The sequence below is a fragment of the Macaca mulatta genome, chromosome 16 (genome assembly GCF_049350105.2).
Source record: "Macaca mulatta isolate MMU2019108-1 chromosome 16, T2T-MMU8v2.0, whole genome shotgun sequence".
In the NCBI taxonomy this organism is placed as follows: Eukaryota; Metazoa; Chordata; class Mammalia; order Primates; family Cercopithecidae; genus Macaca; species Macaca mulatta.
In genome coordinates, this window is record NC_133421.1 from 17,079,371 (window position 1) to 17,098,411 (window position 19,041).

At 44.0% G+C, this 19,041-nt stretch overlaps 1 protein-coding gene across 3 annotated transcripts in view; it reads right to left on the reverse strand.

Annotated features, from left to right (window-relative positions):
• The window catches only part of FBXW10B (F-box and WD repeat domain containing 10B), a 45,624-nt gene that overhangs the window by 14,839 nt on the left and 11,744 nt on the right, over nt 1-19,041 (reverse strand). For all 3 annotated transcript variants that reach the window (XM_015118634.3, XM_015118633.3, XM_077970391.1), the window contains 5 exons: nt 15,591-15,700; nt 13,272-13,472; nt 7,527-7,648; nt 5,500-5,648; nt 3,742-3,884 (listed from right to left, as the gene is read on the reverse strand). In XM_015118634.3, coding sequence (XP_014974120.3) covers nt 3,742-3,884; nt 5,500-5,648; nt 7,527-7,648; nt 13,272-13,472; nt 15,591-15,700 — 725 coding nt within the window. The remainder of the gene's footprint in view (nt 1-3,741; nt 3,885-5,499; nt 5,649-7,526; nt 7,649-13,271; nt 13,473-15,590; nt 15,701-19,041) is intronic.

Consider the following 19,041-nt stretch of genomic DNA (forward strand, 5'->3'; position numbering starts at 1 on the left):
CAGGCTGGAGTACAATGGCGTGATCTCAGCTCACTGCAACCTCAGCCTCCTGGGTTCAAACGATTCTCCAGCCTCAGACTCCCTAGTAGCTGGGATTACAGGTGCCCAGCTAATTTTTGTATTTTTAGTAGAGACGGGGTTTTGCCATGTTGGCCAGGCTGCTCTCAAACTCCTGACCTCCGGTGATCCACCCGCCTCGGCCTCCCAAAATGCTGGGATTACAGGCATGAGCCACCGCACCCAGCGGTTCTCTTTTTAAAAAGTCAACAAACGGCTAGGTGTGGTGGCTCACGCCTGTAATCCCAGCACTTTGGGAGGCTGAGGTGGTTGGATCACCTGAGGTCAGGAGTTCGAGACCAGCCTGGCCAAGATGGCAAAACCCCGTCTCTCCTAAAAAATACAAAAATTAGCCGGGTGCAGTGGTGGGCACCTGTGATCTCAGTTACTCAGGAGTCTGAGGCAGGCTAATCACTTGAACCGGGGAGGCAGAGGTTGCAGTGAGCTGAGATTGCACCACTGCACTCCAGCCTGGGAGAAAAAGCAAGATTCTGTCTCAAAAAAAAAAAAAAAAAAAAAAGTCAACAAACTATTAACTAGACAATTGACAAATCTTTGACCAAGAAAATAAGAGAGAAGACTCAGATTACTAATATAAAGAATAAAGCAGGGGACATTTCTACTGACTGATGGAAATGTTTGTAATTAGATAGTGGTAATGGTTGCACATTATGACTATACTTTAAAAAATACTTTAAAAATTGAATTGCACACAAAAGTGGTACATTTTATGTTATGTGAATCATATCCTAATTAAAAATTGCAGCGAAAAGCAAATTACAATGTGAGCTATGGAAAATACATTAAGGAATAAAGTTTTTTGTTTTGTTTTTTGAAACAAGGTCTCACTTCGTTGCCCAGGCTGGAGTGCAGTGGCACAATCACAGCTCTTTGCAGCCTCAACCTCCCCAGGCTCAGGTGATCTTCCCACCTCAGGCTCCCAAGTAGCTGGGACTGCAGGTGTGTGCCACCATGCCAGGCTAATTTTTGTATTTTTTGTAGAGACAGGGTTTTGTCATGTTGGCCAGGCTTATATTTAAAAAAAAAAAAAAGCACTACAGGCAGGGCACTGTGGCTCACGTCTGTATTCCCAGCACTTTGGGAGTCTGGGATACTATATACTAATATAAAGGTGGGTGGATCACTTGAGGTCAGGAGTTTGAGACCAGCCTGCACAACTTGGTGAAACCCTGTCTCTACTAAAAATACAAAAATTAGCCAGGCATGGTGGCGCATGCTTGTAGTCCCAGCTACTCAGAAGACCGAGGCAGGAGAATTGCTGGAACCTGGAAGACAGAGGTTGCAGTGAGCCGAGATCACGTCACTGCACTCCAGCCTGGGCAACAGAGCAACACACCATTAAAAATAATAATAATAAAAATATAAATAAAAATAAAGTTATAAAAAGACACTACAAGTACAGAAGCTTTTCCAAAGATCATCATTCCTGTCAGTCCTATTTTGCATCCTCAAATTTCCTCCCTCATATCCATTCTGTCCCACACTATGTGCAAAATCTTAATTTTGGTTGAAAAAATATTACATCAGGAATGGAAAGACCACTTTCTCCAGCCCTTCTTCCATCAAAGGACAGATAGCAACTATATCTGCTTTCTCACCTATGTCACATTCAAAAGATGAGTTATCAGTCCAATTGTTAGAACTTTCCAGAAAGGCAAGCTGTCAAATTATTCCTTGTTACCCATCAGTTAGATAAATTTATTGAGCACAGAGCTCCTACAGACAAGTTGGGAGAAAGAGACCTACAAATGAGAGTATTGACCCTGTCTTCCAAATGTCTATGGTTTTTCTGTTACTATGCAGGGTAGCAGGAGCTAATATGAATGGTATGTTAGGGACTGTCATTCGGTAGGAGTGGGAATTGTCTGAGAAGGTCTCATAGCAGAGGTGGAGGGAGAAGCTAATGGTATGATGGAACCGTGACGAAATTGCTGGGCTTGCTGGAAACAAATTATTTTCCGCTCACTAACTAATCCTACTGAATCCTGCTTAGAAGCTTTTAAAACATGTAGTTGACATTTTCAGGTGATTTCATAAAGCTTGACTTCCTCTCGGAGATCAAGGCTTGATAATCCAGAAGGTTTACTAAGCTGGCTGGATGGAGTTATAGTCTTGTGGTGGGGACTAAGAGGGCTTCGCACAAAACTCAGCAATCAGGAAGCAATCATGGTTCATTTTGACTCTTAATATCTAAGGGTAAGATAAGTCACTGTAGGCCAGAAAAAAAGATCAATTTACTAAAAATAAGTTTCCCCTGATGGATCCCCTAGAAAGCCCACTTATTATTTTTATTTTTTTTTCTTTTTGAGATGGAGTCTCGCTCTGTCACCCAGGCTGGAGTGCAGCGGCGCCATCTCGGTTCACTGCAAGCTCCGCCTCCAGGGTTCATGCCATTCTCCTACCTCAGCCTCCCGAGTAGCTGGGACTACAGGCGCCCGCCACCACTCCCAGCTAATGTTTTGTATTTTTAATAGAGACAGGGTTTCACGGTGTTAGCCAGGATGGTCTCCATCTCCTGACCTCATGATCTGGCCACCTTGGCTTCCTGAAGTGCTGGGATTACAGGCACTTCCCGAAGTGCTGGGATTACACGCCCGGCCAAAAGCCCACTTATTCTTTTAATCAATTAAGGTAGCATTTAGTTTCCTGGAAATTTTTATAATGCATTCAGGGAAAGAAGCTATATTCATGTAGTATAAGAGTAGCATAGAGTAGCATATAAAACTGATGACCATGGCAGAATTGACCACAATACTCTTTCCAAACAAGCACAGATGTGACCTCAGAATGCTTATTACTTGATTCCAAGCAGCCACCACCACTAAATTTGAATTGGCATGTAAAATGAAATCCATTTGCTACCCTGGAATAGGATCCAGCCTGTAGACTTGTAGTTGTAAGTGCCTCTTTTTAAGCTCTCAGCTCTTTTAAAGTCTTTGGATCATTTTTAAGCTTTTGTGAGCACAAGCATCCTGGGATAAAGATCAATTCCTAGAATTTTAAGTTTACTAGAATTGGCATTATTTGGGATGGTTCTGCCAGTATTCATATGTCTGATAGCTATCAGGTATGAATTTATCATGAGGGTCATAAATATAAAATTTCAGGCTGGGCGTGGTGCCTCACGCCTGTAATCCTAGCACTTTGGGAGGCCGAAGCGGGCGGATCACGAGGTCAGGAGATCGAGACCATCCTGGCTAACACGGTGAAACCCCATCTCTACTAAAAATACAAAACATTAACCGGGCACGGTGGTGGGTGTCTGTAGTCCCAGCTGCTCGGGAGGCTGAGACAGGAGAATAGCGTGAACCGGGGAGGTGGAGCTTGCAGTGAGCCGAGATTGTGCCAGTGCACTCCAGCCTGGTGACAGAGTGAGACTCCATCTCAAAAAAAAAAAAAAGAATTCAATAACTTCTCAAAACCCCCAGCTCCTATGGTTACTTCGCAAGAGAAACAAGGAAGAGTGGAAGAGGTTAATAGCCAAACAGAGAAGATGGTGGGGAAAAATGGGTCCCAGGTGGAAGAGGAAGGAAGCAGAGAGGGTGAAGTGCAGAGAACACGATGTCCACAGGGAGCAGAAGGTCTGCCAATGATTGCAGTCTAGGCTATGACGGGGAAGGGAAGGATACCAGGTTCACGGCTCCAGGCTTCACAGGCACCTACTTGGGATGCTTGAAGGCCATCAGGCAGCGCTCATACTTCCCCACCATGCTCCAGGCCATGACCAGGCCATCAGTGCTTCCCGAGAGGAGATGCCACTGGTCGAAGAACAGGCACTTCACGGCTCCCTCGTGGCCATTGAGAGTCTGCAAGAAAAGATTCCACTGTCTTCAACTCAGACTGTGACTCCTCTAAGAACCAAAGCTGAGGCTTCTTCAGATGAATGCCAAAGCCACCCCCATCAATCTGTGATTGCCATTCACTTGGTAGGTACCTGAGCTAACCTTGCTTTTGCTGTAAGAAGGCCAATGGAGGCCGGGCATGGTGACTTATGCCTGTAATCCCAGCACTTTGGGAGGCCAAGGTGGGCGGATCACGAGGTCAGGAGTTCGAGACCATCCTGGCCAACATGGTGAAACCCCATCTCTACTAAAAATATAAAAATTAGCTGGGCATGGTGGTGCACACCTGTAATCCCAGCTACTTCGGAGGCTGAGGCAGGAGAATCGCTTGAACCAGGGAGGTGGAGGTTGCAGTGAGCCAAGATTTCGCCACTGTGCTCCAGCCTGGTGACAGAGCAAGACTCTGTCTCCAAAAAAAAAAGAAAAAGAAAAAGAAAAGAAAAAAAGAAGGCCAATGGAGTCCATTCCACATAGAGCTCGCTCTCTGGTTACAGAGGAATGGGATCAGGCAGGGGCCACGTTCCTGGTGGGTCTGTGTCTGGGGCAGACACTACCTTCTTGGAGCACCAGAAAGGGCCAGAAATCACTGTCCTTTGCTGTCAGAAGGACGAAGGCAACGTGTGCCATCCCAGCTCCTTGCCAGAACCCAGAGTGCACATGGGCCATCCTTGTGCCTGAAACTGCTGGATTGGCCATAGTGACAGGATTGGTGGGAAAATTCCACAGGCCAAGCCAGCCACTTTTCACTGTGATCCTGTGTTCCTGCTGCAAATCATATATATCCACCACCTGCTAAGGCCAGGGGTTCAGATCCAGCAAGAATAGGTTTCATGACCATCCAATCACTTTCAAGACCATCCATGTTCTCTCTTCATTAGAGAGCAATGAGGAAAAAAATTCTCTGTTCATCCCCCAGTATTTTCTTCTTAGGAAAAAAATGCTTTGTTCATCCCCTCACCCCATGCCAGAATGCAACACATTTTTTTTTTTCTTTTTTTTTGGAGACGTGTGATCTCAGCTCACTGCAACCTCCGCCTCCTGGGTTCAAGTGATTTTCCTGCTTCAACCTCCCAAGTAGCTGAGGTTACAGGCGCCCGCCACCATGCCTGGCTAATTTTTTGTATTTTTTTTTTAGTAGAGATGGGGTTTCACTCTATTGGTCAGGCTGGTCTCGAACTCCTGACCTCATGAGCCACCCGCCTTGGCCTCCCAAAATGCTGGGATTACAGGTGTGAGCCACTGCGTCTGGCCCTACAGAGTGCAATACTCTTGAGGAGAAAAAGGTACTTCACCTCCACTGCTGTTAGAAGGCCCTGAGCCCATAACTCATGCTGAGTCAGAATGCAGCCTTCCTCCACCAACCCCATGATACCATGGGTCATGATGTGGGCAGTGGAGCCCCTACCCTCCATGGACTCTGAATGCCCCATTTTGGGGCCCTCCCCTTTGGAGCTTCAGGACTGTCCTTCTTGACGGCCATACTCAGTTGCTCTAGGATGACCTGAGGAGCTAGGTAGGGGGAGCCCACCCATCTCCTCCCCAGTGCCCTTTCCCCCAAGGCAGCCCACTGCCCACTCACCTTTACCAACTGGGCCATGACAATGTGCCACACTTTCACCACCCCTCGCTCACAGCTGCTCACAATGTAGGTATCATTGATCCTGGTGGCCAAGATGGGGTCTTTGTGTCTAAACGTCTTCAGGCACTTCCCTGTGTCTACATCCCATACTGAACAGGAGGGAGAGAGAGGAAGAGATGGGAGTGGGGAAAAAGGGGGAAGAGGAAAGTTGACAGTGGAGTTCTGCTCCCCATCACAGAAGCAAAAGACTCATCGAGCCCATCAAGTCGGACTCTAGAAGGACTTCCCCTGGCCTAGCACCTCCACAGGACAGGCTCACCAACAGCTCATGTACCCACAGCACAGATGTGCCCTGAATACAGGTGGTTGGGGGAGCCACCTGTTGGCTATGGCCCTAGAACTTAGCCTTGAGGCCCAAGTGCTAGACAGCTCGTCTCTAATCAGCTGATTCATCAAGCCTGAAACATGCTTGCTATCAAGTAGATTTCATAAAAATCATGGTATTCAGCTTGAGTAGGGGCAGGTAAAATTAAAAAAAAAAAAAAAATCACGGCATACATGTAGTGTTGTCATTTTTCCCATACGCTGTCTTCCTGACCCACACCTTCTATCCCCAAGATAAAAGAAGGTCGTCTACCCTCACTTACATTTTTAAATACTTCTGAATCTGACTTTTGGATTTTATGGAGAAATGGTCGCAGCTAGGGGTGGGTTTACTGCTGCTTCAACACAGACTGTGTTACAGCAACTGCCTGGCATCTTGTAGTGGGGATGAGAGTGGGTGGGTGGGTGGCAGAACAGGGTTTCCTAAAAGGAAGAAGTTGATGCCGGGCCCAGTGACTCACGCCTGTAATCCCAGCACTTTGGGAGGCCGAGATGGGTGGATCACAAGGTCAGGAAATCGAGACCAGCCTAGCCAACATGGTGAAACCCTGTCTCTACTAAAAAAAACAAAAATTAGCTGGGTGTGGTGGCACGTGCCTGTAGTCCCAGCTACTCGGGAGGCTGAGGCAGGAGAATCGCTTGAACCTGGGAGGTGGAGGTTGCAGTAAGCCGAGATCGTGCCACTGCACTCCAGCCTGGCCACAGAGCAAGACTCCGTCTCAAAAAAAAAAAAAAAAAAAAAAAAAAGAAGTTAAAAGTGAACTCTATGAATTCAGGAATGAAAACATTAAAGTCTCCTTCAAAGGTGCTTCCCAAAAGCACCTTCTTCCTCAGGCAACAGGACAAGTGGCCTGAGATAAAATATAACAACAACCAGAGTTGATACTTACGTGGCGCTAACAGTAAGCCGGCGACCACTCAAGGTGTGTGACATGCATGAGCTCATCTTCACAAGAAAAGTACTATTATTATTCCCCACTACACAGATGAGGAAACTGAGGCATAGAGAAGTTAGGTTGCCTGCTCAAGTCATGTAGGTGGTAAGTGGCAGAGCCGGGATTTGAACCTAGGGAGTCTGGATCCAGAAGCCATGTGCTTAACCATTTATGCTAGGTTAGCCCTAACTATGTAAGTGTGCTTTCCTTCGCTTATATTTTATGTATATATCTTGGCCCATTTATAAAATTACCAATGGGGCTCTCGTGAGGATTAAATAATGTATGTTAAGCATCTGTCACAAAATTGGTACTCAGTAAATGGCAGCTGTTGTTGTTCATGGATTTATCATATTCCCCACTATATATTTATGTATCTGCTTCCATTAGGAGACTATGAGCCCTTTGAAGAAATAAAAAGTTGTATCTAAAGGGCCGTATCCTATTCCTTTTTTTTTCTCCTCAGCACCTAGCTCAGTGTGTAGCTTGTTGTAGGTATTCTACAGATAGTTGTTGAATGGATGGATTGATGGATGGATGGATGGAAGGAAGGAAGGAAGGAAGGAAGGAAGGAAGGAAGGAAGGAAGGAAGGAAGGAAGGAAGGAAATAAATGACTGCCGGCCTATAGAAATGAACAAAACAAAGCATTTTGGTAACCCATAAGTTGCAGGAAACTTCTTAGAAAATTTAAGGCACTTCTTTCTCACCTTTTACCTGGCAATCTTTTCCTCCCGACACGAGCCTGTTCTTACACAAATCTATGCAAGTGATAGTCCCCTGGTGACCACCGAAGATTCGTGTGCAAGCCCCACTTTTCAGATCCCAGTATCTGCAGGAATCAGGCCAAAAGAATGTTTGTGAGAGCTCCTGAGGGCTCAGAGGATCATACTGCGTAGAATCCCTGTAGATAAGTAGGTAGTTGGGAGGCAGCAGAGCCTCATGGTTCAGCTTAAGAGTCAGGGGCCTGGATTTGAATCCCAGCTGCAGCACCTATTTGGTGTAACTTTGAGGAAGTTAATTTCTGTGTAAGTTTCCTTTCCTCACTGATAAAATGGAAATAATAATGAGTAGTTACATCATAGGGTTTTTGTGAAGAATTAAATGGACTAATACAGTGATTGTCAACCCTGGGTAACTTATACCCCCAGGGGCCATTTGGAAATAGCTGGAGATATTTTTGGTGGTCACAAGCAGGGAAGGAAGAGACACTGGTATCTAGTGCATCGAATCCAGAGATGCTGCTAAACATTCTACATTGCACAGGGCAGGCCCCACAGTAAAGAATTTCCCAGCCCCAGATGGCAATAGCGCCAAGGTTGAGAAACCCTGCACCAGTGGAGGTAACACTGGAATAGTGACTAACTTGTACAAAATGCTTGATCAATGTCAGGTGGTTTTCAGGTAGAAGCATCCTGAATGACCACCAGCCTTATAATCCATGGCACTGATTCAGTGGTACAGCAGATCTTCAAACAAGAGCAACAGAATCCTTTACCAGTCACTTAGATCCAAAATATGTATGTACATATAGAGCATATCTAAGAGATAGATGGGAGCAAAGATGAATTATCCTGTTTTTTGTTAAGAACACGTGCCCAAGGTCTCTCAACTGCACTTCCGCTTCAGCTGGGCTGCTTTTGAGACAGGACAAAGCAGAATGCTGAGATAATGGTTCTGGAGCAGGCTTCCTGAAGTCCATTCCCAGGGCCATCACTTACCAGCTGTGTGATCCTGGGCAAGTTACTGAACCACCACGTACCTCAGTTTCTTCATCTGTAAACTGAGGATAATAACTGTACTAATGGCCACGCGGGGGGGCTCACGCCTGTAATCCCAGCACTTTGAGAGGCCAAGGCGAGCAGATCACGAGGTCAGGAGATTGAGACCATCCTGGCTAACATGGAGAAACCCCGTCTCTACTAAAAATACAAAACATTAGCCTGGCGTAGTGGCGGCACCTGTAGTCCCACCCAGGAGAATGGCGTACACCCGGGAGGTGGAGCTTGCAGTGAGCCGAGATAGGGCCACTGCACTCCAGCCTGGGCGACAGAGCGAGCCTCCGTCTAAAAAGATATTAATAATAAAAATAAAATTAAAAATAAAGCCAGGCATAGTGGCTCACGCCTGTAATCTCAGCACTTTGGGAGGCCGAGGCAGGTGGATCACGAGGTCAGGAGATCGAGACCATCCTGGCTAACACGGTGAAACCCCGTCTCTACTGAAAATACAAAAGTTAGCCAGGCGTGGTGGTGGGTGCCTGTAGTCCCAGCTACTCGGGAGGCTGAGGCAGGAGAATGGCATGAACCCGGGAGGTGGAGCTTGCAATAAGTCGAGATCACGCCACTGCACTCCAGCCTGGGTGACAGAGCGACACTCCATCTCAAAAAAAAAAAAAAAAAAAAAAAAAAAAAATTTGCACTTACTTCATAGAGTTATTGTGAGGTTTTGCATATAAAAACGATTAATATGTCTTTGGGGTTTTTTGACTATGTTCAGCTTTTTCTTCTAATATTCCCAAGGGTCTTGCAGCCTTACCAATGCCTTACCAGTTTCTCAGAGCCTCCAATGCAGCCACAGTGCATTGAATGATGGCACAGTGCTCTGAAAGAAAGCATGTTTTGAATTTCTGTTTCTAGCAGTATGGTGGTTTATGTCTTCAGGTTGGTTTTCTAAATTTATGCAAGAAAAGGTATTTGATAAATACTTTTAGAAAAATAGGAATAAGAACTTTCTGGATTTAGTAAAAGATATAAGCCAAAGTCATAACAGTAAATATTATACTCAGTGGAGAAATTGTAGATGTATTCCCTTCCAGAAGGGGAACAAGATGAAGATGCCCACTCTCACTGCTACTGCCTGCCACAGCACTGGAAGGCCTAGGCAAAGTTAGAAGGAAAGAAAAACAAAAGGTGGTATAGGCGTTAGAAAAGAAGATAACATATTGTTGACTGGGCGCGGTGGCTCATGCCTGTAATTCCAGCACTTTGGTAGGCTGAGGTGGGCAGATCATGAGGTCAGGAGATCGAGACCATCCTGGCCAACATAGTGAAACCCCGTCTCTACTAAAATACAAAAAAAAAATTAGCCAAGCATGGTGGCATGTGCCTGTAGTCCCAGATACTCGGGAGGCTGAGGCAGGAAAATTGTTTGAATCAGGGAGTTGGAGGTTGCAGTGAGCCGAGATCTCGCGCCACAGCACTCCAGTCTGGTAACAGAGTGAGACTTTATCTCAAAAAACAACAACAACAACAACAAAATATATACATATAGTCATTTGCAGTTGATAAGATTGTCTACATAGAAAAACCAATTATTAAACATACATGCTTTTAGAACTAATAAGACAGTTTGGCAAGGATGCCACACACAAGATCAATTTACAAAAATCAATTGCATTTCTCTATGCCAGCAATAACTAATTTGAAAATATAAGCAAAATTAAGATACCATTCACAACAGTAACAAAATTATAACGTTTACAGGCATTAAGTAAAAATACACAGGACTTTTATGAAAAAAACTTTAAGGCTCTAAGAAAGAACACAGATTATTTAATTGAGTGTGTTTACCAAACTAATCTATAAATTCAATGCAATCCCAATAAAAAGTCGTTAGGTTTTATTGAAAGTTGATCAACTTACTCCAAAAACTCAAAACTTATATACTATAGCTGTTACATAAAAAAGAAAAGTGAGACCGGGTGCAGTGGCTCACGCCTGTAATCCCAGCACTCTGGGAGGCCAAGGCAGGCAAATCACGAGGTCAGGAGATTGAGCCATCCTGGCTAGCACGGTGAAACCCTGTCTCTACTAAAAATACAAGAAATCAGCCGGGCGTGGTGGTGGGCCTGTAGTCGCAGCTACTCAGGAGGCTGAGGCAGGAGAATGGCGTGAACTCGTGAGGCGGAGCTTGCAGTGAGCCGAGATGGCGCCACTGCACTCCAGCCTGGGCGACACAGCTAGACTCCGTCTCAAAAAAAAAAAAAAGAAAGAAAGAAAAGTGAAAAGTAGAATTTCCCTCCCCATCACATTTTAAAACATTCTCTAAATGCATACCTAAAAATAAAACAAACAATTTTCAAGAAGGGGGATTTTGATTAAAAACAGAAAAACAGACAATGGACTAGATCAGAGAGCTCCGGGACATTCTCATGCACACACGGGAAATTTCCATGTGATAAAGATAGCACCACAAATCAGTGGAGGAAGTGGCAGGTTATATAGTAGTTGCTGTTGGGGAGAGACTGCTGACTTTATTTAAATACAAATAAATGAAATGGAAACCCTACCTAACGCCACATATAAGGTTGAATTGCAAATAGATTAAAAAACTGAATGCAAAAGATAAAACCGTAATGTTGGTAAAAGAAAATATTAGAAAATATCTCTGTGACCCGGAAGAGGGAAGAATCACAAAAATGAAGGGGAAAAAACCTGATAAATTGATGTTTTATTACATTCATATTGGTTTTTTTTTTTTGTTTTTTTTTTTGAGACCGAGTTTCGCTCTTGTTGCCCAGGTTGGAGTGCAGTGGCACCTCCCAGGTTCAAGCAATTCTCCTGCCTCAGACTTCCTGAGTAGCTGGGATTACAGACATGTGCCACCATGCCCGGCTAATTTTGTATTTTTAGAAGAGATGGGGTTTCTCCATGTTGGTCAAGCTGGTCTCAAACTCCCGACCTCAGATGATCCGCCCGCCTGGGCCTCCCAAAGTGCTGGGATTACAGGCGTGAGCTATCGCGCCCGGCCCATATTGAGAATTTTTGTTCAACAAAATTCATGTAGATACTGTGAACAAAGTTAATAGATAGTCCTGGTGAGAGGGAATTCTCTGGCAGACAGCCTTTGGGCTTCATCTGCACTCTTGGCTCTGCTGGGTCTCCAGCCCCCAGATTTTGGACTTGCCAGCCGCCTTTATCACACAAGTCAATACTTTATAATAAATCTCGTATGTATATATACATTCTATTGGTTCTGTTTCTCTGGAGACCCTAATACACATATGAAAAGGTGCTCAACTTCATTAATAATCAGAAAAGTTAAAATTTAAACCCCAATAAAACACAGTGGGTTTTATTTAATATCCATCAGATTGACAAAACTGTTAGATTGACAATATTAAGTGTTTGTGAGAATACATAAGAGATATTCTCATATGCTGCCAATGGGAATGTAAATTAATACAACCACATTGGAAAGCAGTTTAGTACTCCTTCCTAGAAATTCCCATGCTAAGAATATACCTTTAAAACACTCGTGCACATGGGCATCAGGGGACACATCCAAGACCCGTCTCTGGCAGCATTCTGTGAAATAATGAAAAACTAGAAACAAGAGCCGGGCATGGTGGCTCACGCCTGTAATCCCAGCACTTTGAGAGGCCGAGGCAGGTGGATCACGAGGTCAGGAGATCGAGACCATCCTGGTTAACATGGTGAAACCCCGTCTCTACTAAAAAATACAAAAAAAATTAGCCGTGCGTGGTGGCAGGTGCCTGTAGTCCCAGCTACTTGCGAGGCTGAGGCAGGAGAATGGCATGAACCCGGGAGGCGGAGCTTGCAGTGAGCCTAGATCGTGCCACTGCACTCCAGCCTGGGCGACCAGGGCGAGATTCCGTCTCAAAAAACAAACAAACAAAAAACTAGAAAGAATGCAAATGTCCACCAACAGAAAAACAAACACATGAGTTATGATACAATCATAAAATGTAATACTGTATCTCAGTGAAATAAGTTAATTACTGCCACCTACATCATATAGGTGAATCTCAAAAATATAGTTCCATGTAAGAATGAAGTACCAACAAATTTTAAAAATATGATTCCTTTTATGTTGAGTTCAAAAACAGGCAGAAGTAATTAATACTTTTGGAGATATATAAGAAGGAAGCAAAAATGACAAAGAAATGCAAGGGAATAATTAGTATAAAATTAGGATAACGTTACCTCTGGTTGGCAGGAAGAAGCAAGAAGAGAAAGGCGCAGTGGGAGGGTTAGGAAATGGTGATATCTGATTTCTTGGCCTGAGTAATGGATGCATGAGTGTTTGTTATACTATTTAAAAATATACATACATATGCATTTTTAAAACACTATTTTGCCTCTATAGTCTGTCTCATACCCATAAAAAGCCATGGTCCCTGAAAGAATCTGTAAGAACAAAGGTAAATTATTTCTTCATCTAAGAATGCTAATAAAGAAAATTTTTCTGACTTGCACTCATCAATTAGAAAATATATCTGATAACTGTTATAAATCTATCATTCAAATTTTAAGCATTATATACATTCCTGACTTTTTCCTTGCCAAAATAATAAGCTGAAGCTATTCTAGAAGTCAGTATCTTCTAGGATAACTGTTAAATATAAAAAGAAAAAAGCATGCCCACTTCTTCCATGAGCTGCCTCTAGGCCTTAGGTGGGATGGGGATCATGATGCCTTTGGACTCCTCACCTGATACTTAGGTCATAGCTCCCGCTTAGGAGAAAATTTTCCTCCTCACATAGGAAGAGGGCCCGGACACTCCCAGCATGGCCTCGGAATTCAACGGGTATCACTTTTCCTTGTATGATGTCCAGAAGATGGATCTTTCGATTAGATGACACAGCTATCAGATCTCCCCCGGAATAGTGGATGACTCTTTTTTGATCCCACCTGAGTGCCAGGGGAAAAGGATTATCCATGAAAGAAGAGTCTGTGTCCTTCCTGGGACTGACTTAGCCCCCTGACTTTCGCCTACAGCAGTGGTGTAAAGAAAAAATCAGGGCCTTTCAACAAGGGAGGCAGCAGAAGGCAAGGTCGAGAATTAACAGGCCCTGAGGGATCCCCACTCTCATACATGACAAAAATCCATTTCTGTCAAATTTAAAAACTAAAGACAAAAGGCAATTTTTAAAAAAATTCTGTAAATGTATGCTAAATCCCCGAGAGAGAGAATGGAGTATGTGGCATTGCCCAAATTTAACTGATCATGGAAACCTTTTTTCTTGGAAAACATCAGAGGAACACAGTTGGGAAGTCCTCTGCACACTATATTTCTTTTCTTTTATTTTTTCCCTTAATCAATATCCAGTGAGCATACGTTAGGTTCAAAGTCCTGTGCTAGCAGATATCACAGGAAATATAAAGAATTATCAGATAAGGACCTTACTTATAATGAGCTTATTGTCCCATAAAACTAGGTGAGTTGAAATAATGTTTCAATCACAGGATTATTAGCAAATAGGTAAAGTATGAACAGGATGACCAAATAATGTATTGTCCAAACTGAGAGATTTTTATTGTGAAAGGGGACACTATTTATTTATTTTTAGAGACAAGGTCTTGCTCTGTCACCCAGGCTGGAGTACAGGGGCGCAATAATAACTCCCTGTAAACTCCAACTCTTGGCCTCAAGCAATTCTCCTACTTCAGCCTCCCAAAGTTCTGGGATTACAGGCATGATCCACCACACGCAAACTGGGGACACTATTATTAATGACACTAGGACTGCAGAGTAGAGAAGGATCATTCCAACAAACAGGGATGTATACGAGGAGCTTTGAGGCCAACCTAACCAGAGAATGAAACCCCATCTCTACAAAAAAATTCAGAAATTAGCCAGGCGTGGTGGCATGTGCCTATAGTCCTAGCTACTTGGGAGACTAAGGCAGGAGAATCGCTTGAGCCCAGGAGGTGGAGGTTAAAATGAACCAAGATTGCACCACTGCACGCCAGCCTGGACGACAGAATGAGGTTCACTCTGAAAAAAGAAATACAGATAGTATGGTGATAACTGTTCTTTAAAATATATATGTGTGTGTGTGTGTGTATATATACTTTTTAATATACATACATGTACATATGTGTATATGTGTGTGTATATATATGTATATGTACACACATATATTATAAGGAGCAATTCTTGATATTTTTGCCCTTATTCATAACTAGAGTTCAACGAGTCACCATCTCTTCTAAAGAACGGTTATCACCATACTATCCATAAAAACTTGACTTTGCTTTCCCCTATCTTATCTTCTCTGTCTTCCTCATACTGACTGTTCTATTGTCAAGATGCAATTTGTTAATAAGATTCATGGCCAAAAATAAAGTAGAGGTGGACTTTGCAAAACCTTGTGAATATAAAGTGAAGTCCTAGGCCCAAATATGGCAGAAAGTTGATTATTAAAGGACCTTCTTCTCTCGGCATATTGAAATGATGTCAGAGTATGCAATTATAAATACGACTGTCATATTTACCATGGGAAGATATCTATAGTACTTTGCTAGGCTGGGTTACAGAAATATGTGTAATATAACACCACCGCTATTTAAATTTGTGCTAAGTATGCAAAGAAAAGAATTCTAGAAGGCTAGACATCAATATTAATGGTGGTTATTGCTAGGTGATAGACTACAGGAAAACTTTGCCTTTCTCTATACATTTTCTGGCATTTAGAAGACTTTTTCCAATAACTGTATATTATTTCTAAAATTAATATAACAAAATAAAGAGATTTCAAAAAATAAAGATTTTATGTGTGACTTGTGCAAAAGGTTGTTGGTCAGCATACCCAAAATTTATAAAGGGAAAATATCCTTTACCCACTGCCAAGAATGGTGCAAAATGAAGCAGCTATTGTCTTCATGAGATCACGTGCAAGTTTAGGGCTGGAGCTTGAGGTGAGGAGAGCTTGCCTTTCCATGTACACAAAGGTCAGGGAAATCCCAAGTGTCAGTATGGATAACTCAAGCGTCCCTAGAGACCCAGATTCTGAACCCAGTACCTACGTGTCAGAGAGAATGCGAACATTGTAGGTTCCACAGAAAATATTTCTCTCCTCCATTAGGACCTGCTGCGTTTCCTGGTTCTGGTATGCAGTCCACAGGTTGTACTCATTCTAACAAGGGAATATTTGAAGTTAAATCTCAGTGGTAACTTCAAATACCCACAGTCCCAGAGCCCCTAGGGTCTCCCTGGCAAGGGCACAGGGCTCACAGATTCTTCCTCTGAAGGCTGAGGCTGCTTCTCTGCAGAGAAGGGAGCAGCCGGTGAGCAAGCACCAAAGGAAACCGTGAGTTAAAAAGTGTTGGGTCAAGGTTCTTAATTTTTGTTTCACCTCTTTGATTTTCCATGTGCCCTGATTCCATGAACTTTCAAGGCTAAATTCCAAATGTCACCAATAACACAACTTTTTCAAAAATGAGCTCACAAAGGGTATCCTTACAACGTAAAGTCACAGGTGCCCTTTGACTGACCATTTCACAGAAGTCGGAATGTCATGTGTATATTACATCTACCTGATAGTACAAAGCACACTCAGGGATTTTAAGCCACATGTGAAATTACTGCTATACATGCTATGCATGTGCTTTTTTTTTTTTTTTTTTAGACGGAGTCTCGCTGTGTCGCCAGGCTGGAATGCAGTGGTGCGATCTCAGCTCACTGCAACCTCCACCTCCTGGATTCAAGCGATTCTTCTGCCTGAGCCTCCAGAGTAGCTGGGACTACAAGCATGCGCCACCATGCCCAGCTAATTTTTGTATTTTCAGTAGAGACAGGGTTTCACCATGTTGGCCAGGATGGTCTCGATCTCTTGACCTTGTGATCTGCCCGCCTTGGCCTCCCAAAGTGCTGGGATTACAGGCGTGAGCCACCATGCCTGGCCGCATTTTTTTTTTTAAGACAGTTTTGCTTTTCTCACCCAGGCTGGAGTGCAATGGCGCGATCTTGGCTCACTGCAACGTCTGCCTCCCGGGTTCAAGCAATTCTCCTGCCTCAACCTGCTAAGGAGGGGGGATTACAGGCATGCGCCATCACGCCTGGCTAGTTTTTGTATTTTTAGTAGAGACGGGGTTTCACCATGTTGGCCAGGCTGGTCTCGAACTCCTGACCTCAGGTGGTCTGCCTGCCTCGGCCTCCCAAAGTGCGAGGATTACAGGCTTGAGCCACCACGCCCCACCTGCATTTGCATTTCAAAGTTTTCATACATCTGCAACCTTCATTTGTCCTTGCAGCTGCCTTACAAGGTAGATCACTTGCCCCACAAAATGTTCTCATTATTTTACAGATAAGGTATCTGGGACTCAGGGAAAGGAAATCAATTTTATCAAGTCTTGACAGGGGTGCTTTTGTTTGCTTCCCAGTCTTTCTTTTATTTCCTTCCTGCCTGCCTTCATTCTTGCTCCCTCCTTTCTTCCTCTATCACATACCTTCTGAGCAGGTATGGCATTCCAGACATGCTAAATTCTGGCATAGATGACTGAACTAGATTCTCAGTTCCATTTATATTCCCTGCCATATTCTATCCTCAAATATCCAGAAATTACAGTCCCATTAGACTAGCAGGAAAGAAAAAGCAGAATATATTTATCTTGAAGGCAAAGAAGAACACAGCATCATGTTTGCACCTGAGAGTCCTCTTGGGGACATCTCTGAAGTCTCCTTCCAAACCTTAGCCTTCTGCTCCATGCCTTTAGACTCTTCCTCAGATGCCCTCTTTCCTCTGCTCCCTCTCCTTAATCTTTAACCATGTAGCAATGTCCACCAAGAAGTTTCTGCCTGGAAGAATCTGCCAACCTGCCTCCCCTCCAGGGTCCAGGGAGCTTTCCATATCCCAGCCTGAATTAAATGATGCTGCCCTGGATTCTCCCAACCCAGGGGGAATTCATTGGCCTTTGCTCATCTCCTAAGTTTTGTGAGCCCAAGAAGCCACATGGTGGAGTCATTGGGAGGGAAAAGACCTGAGTTTAAATTCCAGCTCTGCTACTGCCCAGCTATGAGACCTTGGGCACTTTCTCACAGCATATCCTTCATTTCCACATCCATAAGCTGGGAACAACGACATCTCCTCGATCTATGGTAAAGTCAAGTAAATGCTGCATGCAGAGCTACAAGCATTGTGCCTGGCCCACAGTTTACACTCATGCTATTACTCACCACCCTGAGAAGCACTCACCTCCACTTTTCCTAGAAGACTCTATAACTGCTTAGTCTTGCTATTAATGTGTTCTCCATGCTGCTTCACCTGCTTCTCTCCCTTTTCTCTCTCTCTCTTTTTTTTTTTTTTTTTTTTTGAGATGGAGTCTCGCTGTCTTGCCCAGGCTGGGGTACAGTGGCGCAATCTCAGTTCACTGCAACCTCCGTCTCCTGAGTACAAGCGATTCTCCTGTCTCAGCCTCCCAAGTGGCTGGGATTACAGGCATGTACCACCATGCCTGGCTAATTTTTTATATTTTTAGTAGAGACAGGGTTTCATCATGTTGGCCAGGCTGGTCTTGAACTCCTGACCTCAGGTGATCGGCCTGTCTCAGCCTCCCAAAGTGCTGGGATTACAGGCATGAGTCACTGCACCTGGCCCCTTTTCTTAAACTATACATGTAAGAATTAAAGAAAGAGGAGAGAAACACGAAGGGTGGCTTGACAGTCAACAGGTTTATTTCAAATCTGGGAGGGAATTCTGAGCGAGTTAGGTCAGAAGCCACACTCTCTTAGAGACTAAGAGTTTCTAAGGATCCAGGGTGGGAGAGTTTATCTGATGTTCGGACTGCTTTTGTGTCTCTTTGTTGTGCTTATCTGGGAGGGAGAGTTGTGTGTCTGTCCCCATACATCTTTCTGCAGCTGCGGACATACCCCCAGAGTCTGATTTAGCTTCCCTATCTTAGTGCACTTGAAGGGAAAGGAATGTGCTTATTATGGCCCACTGTTTTACTGGGGCCCATTGTATGAGGGTGAAGTCCGGCAGTTACCCAAGAGACTTTCCCCTCACCTCCCTCTGTGCCCGAGATGTCTTATCTGTGTTTTACTGTCTGCTCTTTCTGGCTGCTTGTAGTTAGAAGAGAAGTGATTTCCTTGAAACGCATGAGACTAGAAAGGGACCTGGAACTTAAAGTGACGGTGTTCATCTGAGATGACGGTGCTCCAATTCTGTCAATACATTCCTAGAATGTCAAACACTGGCTGGGTAGTCTTTCTGTTGGGCCATTACTGACTGCATCACCCAAGGAAGAAGGGTGTTGTTTGTGTTATACATAAAAGAGCAACAGACTTGAAAACAAAAGCAGGTCCATGTTCAAATTAATGCCTCTTTGACTCAGCTGGCTGGGAGAGCTTGACTTCTCTGTGCCTCAGTTTCTTTATCTACAAAGTGGGTGGAGGGACCAGCTCAGAAATGAATAACTGCAGGTCAAATGAAATCCAGAAATGTGTTTTCCTTTTTTTTTGAGACAGAATCTCACTCTG